Source organism: Phalangium opilio, unplaced genomic scaffold, assembly GCF_054372755.1.
Source record: "Phalangium opilio isolate 3A_F unplaced genomic scaffold, DU_Popi_V2 ptg000041l_1, whole genome shotgun sequence".
In the NCBI taxonomy this organism is placed as follows: Eukaryota; Metazoa; Arthropoda; class Arachnida; order Opiliones; family Phalangiidae; genus Phalangium; species Phalangium opilio.
Window position 1 is genome coordinate 4290602 of NW_028324165.1, and position 13168 is coordinate 4303769.

The following is a 13168-nucleotide window of genomic DNA, read 5'->3' on the forward strand; positions in this document are numbered from 1 at the left end:
ACTAGCCGGCGCTGCAGTATCCTGGGAAGCCCGGAAACAGCGAACTGTTGCCTTGTCCAGTACAGAAGCAGAATATATGGCAATGTCCGACGCAACCAAAGAAGCCATATATCTCAAGGGACTTCTCAACGAACTTGGAGTATCAGTTCAGGCGATCGAGCTGTACAACGACAACCAGGGTGCCCAGAAACTCGTTCAGAATCCTGTTTTCCATGCCAGAACGAAGCACATTGACATCCGGCACCACTTCATTCGAGACACCTACGACCAGGGACATATAGCCTTGCGAACAGAGGAAATGCCAGCTGACATCTGTACGAAGAGCCTGTTCCGTCCGAAGCATCTCCTCTGCGTCAAAGCCCTTGGACTGGAAATAATTAAATGACCACCCCCTGGATAGAAGATTGAAACCACCGATATTAAGAGGGACTGTTGTAAATTAGAGATAATACCGGTTGTTTTTTATCTATATCCAGATTCTATTTTCTATACTTGTGTTTTTTATGCATCGCGGTCATTCTTGTAATCTTTATTTTTTATCGCGATGCCTTAACTATATAACCGGATAACATTCCGATAACGTTTGTCAGTTGTTCAGAGTCAGTTCACAGTTGATCAGTTCCCAGTTATCAGTTGTCAGTAGCGTTCACGGAAATTAACCTAAATGTTTTACTTAAATTAATAAAGAGTTAATAACCAGTTAAACCCAGAGTCGTTCTTGCGTCAAACAACAACATTTAGTATAGGATTTTATTTTTTTAGCATCGTTATTTTGAAGAAAAACGTATTAAGACCTACTATTTTTAGTATATAAACGCGAGAACCTTTTGAATAAATGGCACTTTTGATAATGAGTTCGAATTATCGCGTTGTGGGTAGTTGTATTTCTTTCGAAGACTATCTTTACACCAAGGACAAAACGTCGAAGAAAAATGTGGAGTACTATAAGTAAGTATAATACATATTCCTAAAACTGTTGGAAGTAATATTAATCTAGAAAATTAAGATGCCGAAGGTGGAGGGCTAGTAATGGCGGATGTCAGGGACGTGCAATAAAAGTTGATGGCAAAGTAGCTAAAAGTGGTAAGGAGCACAATCACGAAGCCGATATTGCAGAAATCCTCAGGCTGACAGTTTCCTCTGAGTTGAAATCGGGAGTTGCTAATTGCCCTACACGTCCAGTGAAGCGAACGTATCATGATGTCATCACAGAAAGCCGTCGAAGCCTTTCTGTTTCCCATGACAAGTCGTTCCTTAGCCATGCTCTGCCTTCGTTTTCGTCAAAGAAAAGCAGCATGTTCAGAGAGAAAGCAAAGTTCATTCCGAAAGACCCAAAGACTCGATCAGATATATTGTTGGAAGGAGATGTTACCTGTTACAATGACTTTCAATTTGTTCTGGTTAACGATGGTGATATAGACCGTATTCTCGTATTCGGCACGGATGAGTTTTTTAGAAGAATGTGCCAATGCCAGCAATTATTCATGGATGGTACATTTCACGTTGCACCGAAGCTTTTTTGTCAATTATACACTATACATGGAGTTGCCAACGGCACGATGATTCCTTTTGTATATGCGTTGCTTCCGAAGAAAGATACGAGTACTTACTGCCGATTTCTTAGATGTCTCCAAGATGTTGCCATTGAAAAGGGGATAGTTTTCAATCCGAAAACAGTTCAAATTGATTTCGAATATTCGATGAAAATCGCCATTGCTCACATTCTTCCTAACACAACAGTTAAAGGATGTCTCTTTCACTTCCGAAAAGCCATCTGGCGAAAAGTAAAAGCCTTAAGGATTGATCTTAAATAGTGCTCGGAATCGGATATAAATTATCTAAGATTGTTCACAGAATAACGAGGACAATATATATGAACATATAGATAGACATAAATGAAGTACCCTCGCTATTAGCAAGAATTTTCACATATATCGACAATGTAGAAAACGGTTCTATCCCACTATTTTCATAAACAATATTTATTTGGATAAACACGACCAACCCTTATCTTATTTAGGAGTAAATATAAGGTTCCTTTCAATATTTAATTCCTTGTGCTTCATAAACAAACAAGAAATAAAAACATGAGTTCCTGTAACAGATTTACCTGGATTAAGTATTTATTTGTAAATAAAGCCTATTTTATTGAACAATAAACAATTAGGTTTTATTAGAACGCTTTGGGAAAATTAATCACGAAATTATTCGGAATGTTGATCACCCATTTCATTAAATGTGAAATATGACTTCTAATATTTGGTGTATATACTTCGGCTCCGTGTAGGAAGAAGGACAACACGTTATTTTTGGTCGAATAAAGCCGCCAAAGTATGGGTGAAAACATTAGGATAATTCACTAAAACGTTCATGTTCATTTGTAATTAATTGTAAAGGTCACCATTTCAGCTCGTTAAGCCTAGTACCATTTTGTAAATAAGTTGCCGTATATATAATTGCTCGACACACAGGAGTGCAGTCACCAATCAGTGGACCATTAAGTTTTATCGCTTTTGCTAGAAGGTTGACTGATTGCTTGTAGAAAAAGCATTTCTCTAGCGAAATCTATATCTATATAAGTGAAAATTCAGATGATCAACGCCCAGTCCCAACCACTTTAACCAAAAGGCTGAAATTTTGAAAGGAGTTACTCTTAAATAGTAGGCACGCACTAAGATATGTTTCTTTGATCCGTGGTCATCTTGACAATGGCGGCCATTGACGTAAAACATATTATTTTTTTAAATTTTAAATATTTCACTAGTATTTAGCCAACTGGTTACCTACGTCCTATAGACGCGTTTTATGGTCTTTGTGGTTCAATTTACCACCATATTTTCAAAATGGAGGGCTGAAACCTAACAAAAATGTACTGACGTCAATGCTTGGTCCTTTGCTGCTACTTATATGCATAATGGAGTTGGACTTAACGCGCGGAACAGCAAAGATAAACACTAATTTTAAGGTAACGAGTACGTGTCCGCGAGTTGTAATTGTTACGTTTTGAAAGATACTTCTTTATTTCTAAGTTTATTACAAGACTGTCAGTTCAAGAGTGCCTAGCTCAGGTTCTAGCTGCCGCTTATATCAACTCTAGCCCTAGCGGCGCATTCTATTATTTCCGATTCTGATCATGTGATTACTAGCATGTGACTTCCAGTAATACATAACAGTAATGTATTATGACGCATATTTTAACCGTTTTTCAAAATAACTCATTGTCTTCCTTCACTATCCCATTAAGAATTAAGCTTCTTTTACCGGACCATTACTATCCTCAATTGCCGACTCTAGTTTCTTCAATAGCCAGTGATATATTGGCATGAGGAGTGAAAACATTTGTCTATTTTAAAGCAGGACTAGACCATAACATTTCAAGTTACTGCTTTTAAACGTAGTGCCCTTTCTAGCATGAAAGCAGTTGAATTCCACCTTGTTTTGACGTCAAGTACCATAGTTTAAAGCAGGACTAGACCATAACATTTCAAGTTACTGCTTTTAAACGTAGTGCCCTTTCTAGCATGAAAGCAGTTGAATTCCACCTTGTTTTGACGTCAAGTACCATTTTAACATCACCCAAACCATTATTAATATTCAACTGACGTAATGATTCCTCTTTAAGATTGGATAATCGAATCTTCAAAACCGTAGCTCGAATCTATTTATAAAAACGACTTAATGGGTAGTGTTGGACATATTTTTTAAATCCCTGTATATTTGGCCTAAATTGAATAATTTTAATACCTACGTAACATATAGTAATATGTTACATAAATATCTAATTTCAATTTACCATAGACCAAATATGCACGGTTTCTAAATTTTGTCCATTTGGTCTCAAACCAACAGACCATTAGAACGATGGTAGAATTAATGGATAAAATGTCCTAACTAAGTGCATTTTCAAATGGAAAAGACCTTAATAAATGTTAAATGATAGTAATGCAGTTTTAATTTATTAATTAAAATAGTTTATTAACTAACTGTACAGCATGATAGCTACATGTCAACTGAACGCCCAGTCCCAACCACTTTAACCAAAAGGCTGAAATTTTGAAAGGAGTTACTCTTAAATAGTAGGCACGCACTAAGATATGTTTCTTTGATCCGTGGTCATCTTGACAATGGCGGCCATTGACGTAAAACATATTATTTTTTTAAATTTTAAATATTTCACTAGTATTTAGCCAACTGGTTACCTACGTCCTATAGACGCGTTTTATGGTCTTTGTGGTTCAATTTACCACCATATTTTCAAAATGGAGGGCTGAAACCTAACAAAAATGTACTGACGTCAATGCTTGGTCCTTTGCTGCTACTTATATGCATAATGGAGTTGGACTTAACGCGCGGAACAGCAAAGATAAACACTAATTTTAAGGTAACGAGTACGTGTCCGCGAGTTGTAATTGTTACGTTTTGAAAGATACTTCTTTATTTCTAAGTTTATTACAAGACTGTCAGTTCAAGAGTGCCTAGCTCAGGTTCTAGCTGCCGCTTATATCAACTCTAGCCCTAGCGGCGCATTCTATTATTTCCGATTCTGATCATGTGATTACTAGCATGTGACTTCCAGTAATACATAACATCTTTCTTTTCCCCTTATGTAAGATTCTAATTCTCTAATTCTACATTTACATTAATTATTACTGCCGCTACATTTACTGTATACCCTCTTTCCTTTCTCTTTAATTAATCTGATTTGTTGTTTTACAATGTTCCATAAAATAATACGTGATTACAATTAAAATAACTATGTGATTACTATTAAAATAACTCGTAATTAGCTAAAATTTTAAAATGATAAATAAAGTCCTTAACGAGTTTAGCAGTTCTTAATTTTGATATCGCTGCGGTCTGATGATGGGACGTCCCCTGCGTGTTCTTGACTGGGAGTATGCTTGCTCAGGTCGTGGGTGATCTGGTGGTGTATTAGTGGCCGTTGTTGGAAGTCGTGCTGGGTTCGTATGGCTGTTCATGGTAGTGTTACGACCGGGCTGAATTCGGTGATGTATGTGGAAGTCGTCGGTTGGAAGGTCAACTGCTATTGGAATTTCTACGTTGTCCTGTCTTCTGTGTCTCTGTAATTCCCGCTGTACTTCGTCCTGAGGTGGAGTCTGTTCTGGTAAAGCTTGGTCGTCATTTGGTAGTGATATGGATACTGCCGTTGCTATGGTCTGATGATGGTGGTTTGGCTGGTTGAGTGTCTGTAGGTTTGGGTTTGCTGGTAAGAACTTAGGTTTGGTTCGAGCGTAATAGATTCGTGTGTTAGAAGGGATAGTTTTAGTGAGTGGTGGGGTTGGCGAGGAATTCATTGTTGTAGGTTTCGTCATTGTAGTATTGGAATCGCTATAATCCTGACGTAGATGGGTTCTGGTGCGCCGAAGTATTTGTCCTGTGGCGGTTCGAATTTGATATGATCGTGGCTCCGGCCCTCTTGTTATTACTTTAGCTGGTAGCCATTGTCGTTGTCCAGCCCAATAATAGACTGGTTGATTGGTTTGTAGGTCGGGTAGTGGTACTGTATGTCGGGTGTTGAAATTCTCTACCATGCTGTGTTGCTGTTTAGCGATGGAGTTCTTGGCCCTCTGGACGGGATAGAAGGGTTTCAAACTGTTATTGGTAGTTGTTAAGGTTGTCCTTAGTCTTCGCCCCATGCTTAATTCCGCGGGAGACGGTCGATTGGTCTTGGGTGTCGTTCTATATTCCAAGAGTACCGTTTCCAAATCCTTGCCACTCTGCTTGGCCTTGATGATGGAATTTTTTATGGTTTGTATCGTCCTTTCTGTGAGCCCGTTAGATTGGGGGTAGTTTGGTGACGATGTGGTGTGCCGCACACCCCATTCTTCCAAGAATTTGTGGAATTGTTCCGAGTTGAATGGCGGGCCGTTGTCCGATATTAACCTTTGTGGAGGGCCGTGTCTGGCGAAATGTGGTCGGAGGAAGTTTGTTACTGCTTGGGTGTTCGTCAAGACTAGTTTCTGCACCTCCACAAAGTGTGAGAAATAGTCTACTAGGAGTATATATTTCTGTGAGTCCACATGAAATAAATCAAGGCCTACCATCTGCCATGGTAGTGATGGCAATTGGTGCGGTGTCATTGGCATTGGCGGGTTAGCTCTCTGGCGAGTGGCGCAGATCGCGCAAGCCCGAATATGTGTCGTTAGATCCTGGTTTAGGGTAGGCCAGAAGATGTTAAGTTTGGCCTTAGCGATGCACGAGTTAATCCCTTGGTGGGTGGAGTGGACCTTGTCGAGGAGTTCTTTTTGCATTAGTTTTGGGATTATCAGTCTTGACCCTCGGAAGAGTAGGCCTTGCGTTGTGTGTAGCTCGTCTTGGTATGGCCAATATGGTCGAACCTCTGGCGGTAGAACTTTCGCTTGTTTCGGCCAGCCGCTCTCAATGAGAACTGTTATCTTTTGCAATGTGGGATCTTCCTGCGTGGCCTTCTTGTAACGTCCTTGTATGTCATCGGGCAAGGTGGTAATTACGTGTACTGCAGCGTATGGTCCTTCCAGATTTGATGTATTGATATCGGTCGTCTTCTGCGGGGCTCGTGAGAGCATATCGGCGATTAATAAGGATTTGCCTGGTACATATATTAGGTTGAATTGATATCTAAATAAGCGCATCGTTAATCTTTGTAACCGAGGTGTTATTAAGTGTAGAGGTTTCTGTAGTAGTCCAATAAGTGGGGAGTGGTCCGTTTGAATTGTGACTCTCGTTCCGGCGATATAGAAATTGAAATGTTCGCAAGCGTAAACTATTGCTAATAATTCCTTTTCTATCTGAGCGTATCGAGTTTGTGTGGGTGTGAACGATGTGGAAGCATATTCTACAGGGTGGTTTTCTTGAAGCAGTACAGCTCCTACACCGTACTGGCTGGCATCAACGGACAGGATTATGGGCTTGGCCGGGTCAAAGAACGTCAAAACCGGAGCTGTTGCGGCGGCGTTTTTAAGATTGTCGTAGTGTCGTTGGTGCGTTGGTTCCCACTGGAAAACAGCATCTTTTTTAAGCAGTGTTCGTAGCGGGGCCGTGTCTTCGTTTGCATGAGGGATGAATTTAAGTATGTAGTTCACCATCCCTAAGAAACTTTGGAGGGCTGGTTTATCGGCTGGTGGTGGTAACGCGGTGATGGCTGTGACTTTCTGCGGGTCCACGTGAACTCCCTCTGCAGTTAAAATATGTCCGATGTAGGACGTTTTTGAAACGGCCAATTGTAGTTTCTTGCGGCTGAAGCAGAGGCCCGTTTGTAAGGCTTTTTCCAAAATCCTGATTAAGGATTCCATATGCGATTTCATATCTTTAGTGGCAATTAAGAAATCGTCCGTGGAAATGTGCACCTCTGGGAACTCTGTGACAGGATAGATTCTGCGCAAGGAAGCCTGACACACCTCTGACCCTGTAGCTATGCCCATTGGTAGGCGTTGAAATCGGTATTGCCCTTCTGGTGTTGCAAACGTACAGAGCCTTGAACTTTCGTCGTCGAGTTCGATTTGCCAAAAGGCACTTTGAACATCCAGGACGGTGAAAACTTTAGAGCCCTTCAGTGTAGCAAAAATTTCTTGTGAGGTTGGGACTGGAAAAGGAGTCCGTTTGATGGCCTTGTTCAATCGTCGTGGATCGAGGCAAATTCTAACTTCGTTTCCAGATTTTGGCACGACGACCATAGGATGAACCCAATCTGCAGCTTCTGAAACAGGTATGATTACCCCATTTTGTAGGAGTCGTTCCAATTCCCGGCGAACTGGCTGTTGTAAGGCAATGGGGATCTTATGGGCTGCGGAGACAGATGGTATGGCCTGTGGTTTAAGCTGGATAGAGTGTTTTCCAGGGATTTTGCCGATTTCGCCAAATGTGGTGTGGTATTGCTGGACGATGTGTTGTGGTGAAAGAGCGGAGCTATGAGGAAGGTCGGTGTGTGATGAAAGGACATGAATCCCGTGAATCAAATTACTTGATGTAGGGGGTGGTCCGAGGGGTTGTCGATGGTGTTCGATAAGCCCCAGGTGAAAAGAAGCCGTAGCTCCTAAAATTGGCATCCGATCTTCTGCCGTGATATAGAATGGGCAGGTTGTCATAGCGGCGTGTGAAGTACATGGTAGGTCGACTATCCCCAGTATTGGTACTTCGTGGCCTGAGTATGCTGTGACCTTATGCGTAGGTTGTCGCAACGAAGGTTGTACAGGGAGAGCATCGTAGAGGCGTTTAGGAATAATATTGACTTGGGAGCCGGTATCCAATTTGAACGTTGTCGCCTTGTTGAGCAAGTAGATTTGGTCGTAAATTTCGTCCTCTTTGTGTCTATAGTCCTCAAGGGTCGAAACTTGACCGTGCGGTGGTGCTTCCAGTTGATCAGTTTGTAGTGTGATGCAGTAACTGAGGTACTCAGGATGGGTTAATTCATCGAAAGGCCCTCTCATGGTGTGTGTCAGCTCATGTGCGTGGTAACTATCGTCTTGTGGATCGTATACTGCGTCGTCGAGCTCATAGTCTGTCGGGGCTTCTTGAAGTAGGTGTATCTGTCGGCATTGGGATCGCCAGTGTCCTTTGGAGTGGCATATTAGGCATTCAGAGTATCTTGCCGGGCAAGGACGTTCTGTATGTACAGTCCCACAGTTGGGACACGTTCCAGGTTGACTTCGCTGTGCTCTGGGTGCGTGACGTGGATAATAGTTATCTCGTCGTGATGGATGGCTATCTCGTCTAGTATGAGGTTGGTTCTGATAATTTCTTTGAGGAGGATAACGTGTAGAGGCAGAGGCACGATGTTGGCCTTGACTCTTTTGAGGCCTGTGTCGTTTGATGGCGTCTACCTGAGCGGCAACTGGAGTGCCGATTTGAGATTTGTTATTGTGTCCCATTAAGCCGGCTTGGATGCTTGATGTCTCTTCTGCTTGGCAGAGTGTGGCAGCTTCACTCAGTGTGAGATTGGGTTTAGATAAAAGATCCTTGCGGAGGCGTTCGTTGCGAATGCCGACCACTAATTGGGTGGTAATTAATGACTCCGTGAGGGGCGCGTAATCACACTCCTGGGCCTTGGCCTTTAAGTCCGTAAAGAACTCGTCAAATGTTTGATTTTCTTGTTGGACCGAGGTTGTAAACACGTATCGCGAGTAGAGAAGGTTCTTATAAGGTTTGTAGTAATTGTCAAAGGCATCCGTAATTACCTTCACAGTTCTAGCATCATCTATTTCGGCGATAGGTAATGTTTTGTAAATGCGACGTCCCGTCGCACCTAGTATGTGTAAAAATGTAGCGCGTTGAATGGCGACCGTTTTGGTAGAAAGTTCGGCAGCAGTAGCGTATATGTCGTAAGCGTCTTTGTATTCCGACCACGCGGTCGCGGGATCTGGGCCGGGCAGAAATTGCGCGGGACTCTTGAATGACGTCATCGATCTGAAGTGTCTTGGAGAGACGTTATCGCGTTTAGGGTTAGCGCGACTTGTCCCGTTTCCGAGTTAAATTGACGAATATAATTAACGCGATAATATTACTTAGAGAGACCGTAGGTTATTTAATCCCACCTCTATCACCATGTTACGTTTTGAAAGATACTTCTTTATTTCTAAGTTTATTACAAGACTGTCAGTTCAAGAGTGCCTAGCTCAGGTTCTAGCTGCCGCTTATATCAACTCTAGCCCTAGCGGCGCATTCTATTATTTCCGATTCTGATCATGTGATTACTAGCATGTGACTTCCAGTAATACATAACAGTAATGTATTATGACGCATATTTTAACCGTTTTTCAAAATAACTCATTGTCTTCCTTCACTATCCCATTAAGAATTAAGCTTCTTTTACCGGACCATTACTATCCTCAATTGCCGACTCTAGTTTCTTCAATAGCCAGTGATATATTGGCATGAGGAGTGAAAACATTTGTCTATTTTAAAGCAGGACTAGACCATAACATTTCAAGTTACTGCTTTTAAACGTAGTGCCCTTTCTAGCATGAAAGCAGTTGAATTCCACCTTGTTTTGACGTCAAGTACCATAGTTTAAAGCAGGACTAGACCATAACATTTCAAGTTACTGCTTTTAAACGTAGTGCCCTTTCTAGCATGAAAGCAGTTGAATTCCACCTTGTTTTGACGTCAAGTACCATTTTAACATCACCCAAACCATTATTAATATTCAACTGACGTAATGATTCCTCTTTAAGATTGGATAATCGAATCTTCAAAACCGTAGCTCGAATCTATTTATAAAAACGACTTAATGGGTAGTGTTGGACATATTTTTTAAATCCCTGTATATTTGGCCTAAATTGAATAATTTTAATACCTACGTAACATATAGTAATATGTTACATAAATATCTAATTTCAATTTACCATAGACCAAATATGCACGGTTTCTAAATTTTGTCCATTTGGTCTCAAACCAACAGACCATTAGAACGATGGTAGAATTAATGGATAAAATGTCCTAACTAAGTGCATTTTCAAATGGAAAAGACCTTAATAAATGTTAAATGATAGTAATGCAGTTTTAATTTATTAATTAAAATAGTTTATTAACTAACTGTACAGCATGATAGCTACATGTCAACTGAACTTAAAATCAATGCTCTGGCCCTCAGGTTATCTCCTAGGGTCAGAGGTCAAGTTACGTTAACGATTCCTATTGGTCGGTCAAGGGGTGACCCTTGACCTCATTATAACAATAAATCAATTCCACAACAAAACATCTGCCTTGAGCCCTTCATTGTACAAGAGACAATGCAATAGTAGGCTACTCCTTTCAAGAAGGGCACTTGTTCATTCACAATAAATTCCATGACAGTTCATTAAGCCTAAACGATTGGCACCTGTATTTACCTTTGCAACACTGGTACCAATTGTATTAGCATTAGTGCTGATAAGGGATTCGTCATCCGGTCCATAATCGACTTCGCTATCGTGCTTTGGTGTTGTTTTAAGATGATCAAGTATAGCACATAGAGATAAGTGTATAACATGCGCCACGCACCGAATGCGATGTCCGCCGTTGAATCTGAGCCCTAAAGTATCACTTCGTTTTTCTAGCTCTTTGGTGAATGTCTCGTTGTTCGATACATTATCCATTGTAATTGCCAATATCTATACGGTGCGACGTCAGTAAATTAATTCAATAAACCGGATGTCCATGTAACGTCACACAATAAGCAAACCTATGTACGATTGTACAGAGAAACATGTTCGTTGGCCATTGAGGACAATGATAGACATGCCCAGTCAGCAATGTTTGATGAAGCTTGAGTTTCCCGAATGAGAGATTAGGAGAATGAAGCTTTTCCTACATTGCCTCTTCGCATTTCTATTATTGAATTCAATGGTTGGCGGAACATTATGGAAGCATTTTAAGAATGTGCTTATTGCGTGCCAGTGTTCATTTAGATCCAAATAGACGGAATAACATTTGGTGTTAAAGGTTATTCATGCTCATATGACGAAACATTGGTGCTACTTTCTTCCTTTGAAGTGTGGTACATACATAATGTTAGTCACATTACGTGAGATAGTCGTACAATGAAAGGTGTGAAAAAGAAAATTCCTTCATCTAAGGAGTACCCAAAAACACAATTGTCTTGCCTGGTCCTAATCTAAAGTAGGGTTGGTCTGGAAAAAATTATCCCTGGACGGACTCGTACAATAGAGATAGACCCCGGTGTGCCGTTGAGTTCACAGATTCTTATAGCGCAGTGACCGCTAAGGAAACCTATTTCATCTAATATTATTTAATATTATAGCTTGGTGATTAGGGCAAATGGTGTAAATTTGAAATGCTCATTATTATATAAACTTCATCGAATGTATAAAAAAACCTTATTTAGACGTTTTCCTTTACCGTAAGCGACAAATTATATTGATGTGTAAAGGAAAGACTTCGGTGCGCGTCTTCTGCGCAAGACAAGCACAGAAAACTCTGGTTAAATGTTTCCAGTCTAACGGAACTTAGATCTCTGCACTTTGTACGTAGGTTTAAAAGACAACATCAAACAATATTCGTACCCTTGTAACCTTTCGATCATTGACTAGTTCTAAAAATCTGTCACACATGTTTAACCCCGTATGGCGCGTGGGAAAATAAATAAATCCGAGAAGTGTGTTATGCAGAGTCCATATGTCCGAGATCCAATGCGCCGTTACGCCCATAAATGGAATGCGATTTGGCGAAGTCCAGCAATCCATAGTGAACGATATTTGACTGGAAACATTCTGCTTAAAATTGGGTCAATTATGTATTTATGTTATAAAATAAATAATAAGCGACGGTGGTCTAAATCTAAAGAGACACTATGCATTTATAACACTATGCTGCTCGTTTGTTTCTTCAGAGGGAACACGTTCAAATACACGAGCATTTCGTTACATTGTTATGGAAACATGGCGCATAGCTTTAATAACTCCTTACCTGAAAACCAAGCGCAACTTAAACTACTTCTTCTTTGTGTAATTTCAAGAGTTCAGACTTGATGGTTTTAGCGCTTAGATTGAGGCTGTCGGCCACAACAGAACAGTTTGGATTGATGGAATGCAACAACGCTTGAAAATTGGGATCCTCCGCGACATAAAAAGGTTTATCTGTTGATACTATCCACTTTAACAACTTCATTTTAGAATCATCAATAAACTTTGGATCTATCTACAAAAATCATTGAAAATATCGGCATTAAATTTTGATAAAAAGCTTTGCAAGTTAAATATGGCCCCTTTGTTTCTTGTCTAGCCTTTACACCTAAAACAAACGAGGTAGAACTAGACCCTAAGTGATTGGCGTTAATGAACTTTTGCTGGGGACTGCTGATTGCTAAGAGACTAATTGGATTTGGGATACTGTTTCTAAGAGCCTGGATCGCATTACCAACTTTGACGGTAAACCAGTTCCATTACGCTGTAATTTTTTGACAGACGTCATTCTTCACTTTCAATGACTGCCGACGAAACCCCAGAGTGAAACAAAGCTTTAAAGGGGTTCCGTCCGAGGGGATAACAATTACCGGTACTGACAAGCTAAGGTTCTTAGCATTATAAACTTTACATTAACTTGTTGCGGCCCTCCTAATTGCATTAGTTTTCAAAATATTTACCGTTGTTGTTCTTCTGTTAGTAGATAGTTTTTCTGGATGTTTCTTTTCTATGTGGTACCATAAATTGCCAGTGCTTATATTCGCTCGTGA

General features: G+C 40.5%; 2 protein-coding genes across 3 annotated transcripts; one reads left to right on the forward strand and one right to left on the reverse strand.

Annotated features, from left to right (window-relative positions):
• The first annotated feature begins 785 nt into the window (after positions 1-785).
• On the forward strand, positions 786-2394 carry LOC149679471 (uncharacterized). Of its 2 annotated transcripts, XM_089835298.1 has the most exons (3): positions 786-948; positions 1007-1083; positions 1183-2394. In XM_089835298.1, the coding sequence occupies exons 1-3, from the start codon at positions 836-838 to the stop codon at positions 1812-1814; spliced, it is 822 nt and encodes a 273-aa protein (XP_089691424.1). In that variant the 5' UTR covers positions 786-835; the 3' UTR covers positions 1815-2394. The 2 variants fall into 2 exon arrangements, with proteins under 2 accessions (XP_089691424.1, XP_089691423.1); XM_089835297.1 differs by having other exon boundaries at positions 1007-2394.
• Positions 2395-4835: 2441 nt separating this feature from the next.
• LOC149679472 (uncharacterized) lies at positions 4836-9398 on the reverse strand. The gene has a single exon (XM_089835671.1). It carries the CDS (start codon positions 9396-9398, stop codon positions 4836-4838), a length of 4563 nt encoding a protein of 1520 aa, XP_089691797.1.
• Between the last annotated feature and the right edge of the window lie 3770 nt (positions 9399-13168).

Coding starts and splice junctions, on each gene's coding strand:
- LOC149679471 (XM_089835297.1), top strand. CDS start 836: ATGGCACTTTTGATAATGAGTTCGAATTATCGCGTTGTGGGTAGTTGT. Junction 949..1,006: donor AAAAATGTGGAGTACTATAA/GTAAGTATAATA, acceptor TAGAAAATTAAG/ATGCCGAAGGTGGAGGGCTA.
- LOC149679472 (XM_089835671.1), bottom strand. CDS start 9,398: ATGACGTCATTCAAGAGTCCCGCGCAATTTCTGCCCGGCCCAGATCCC.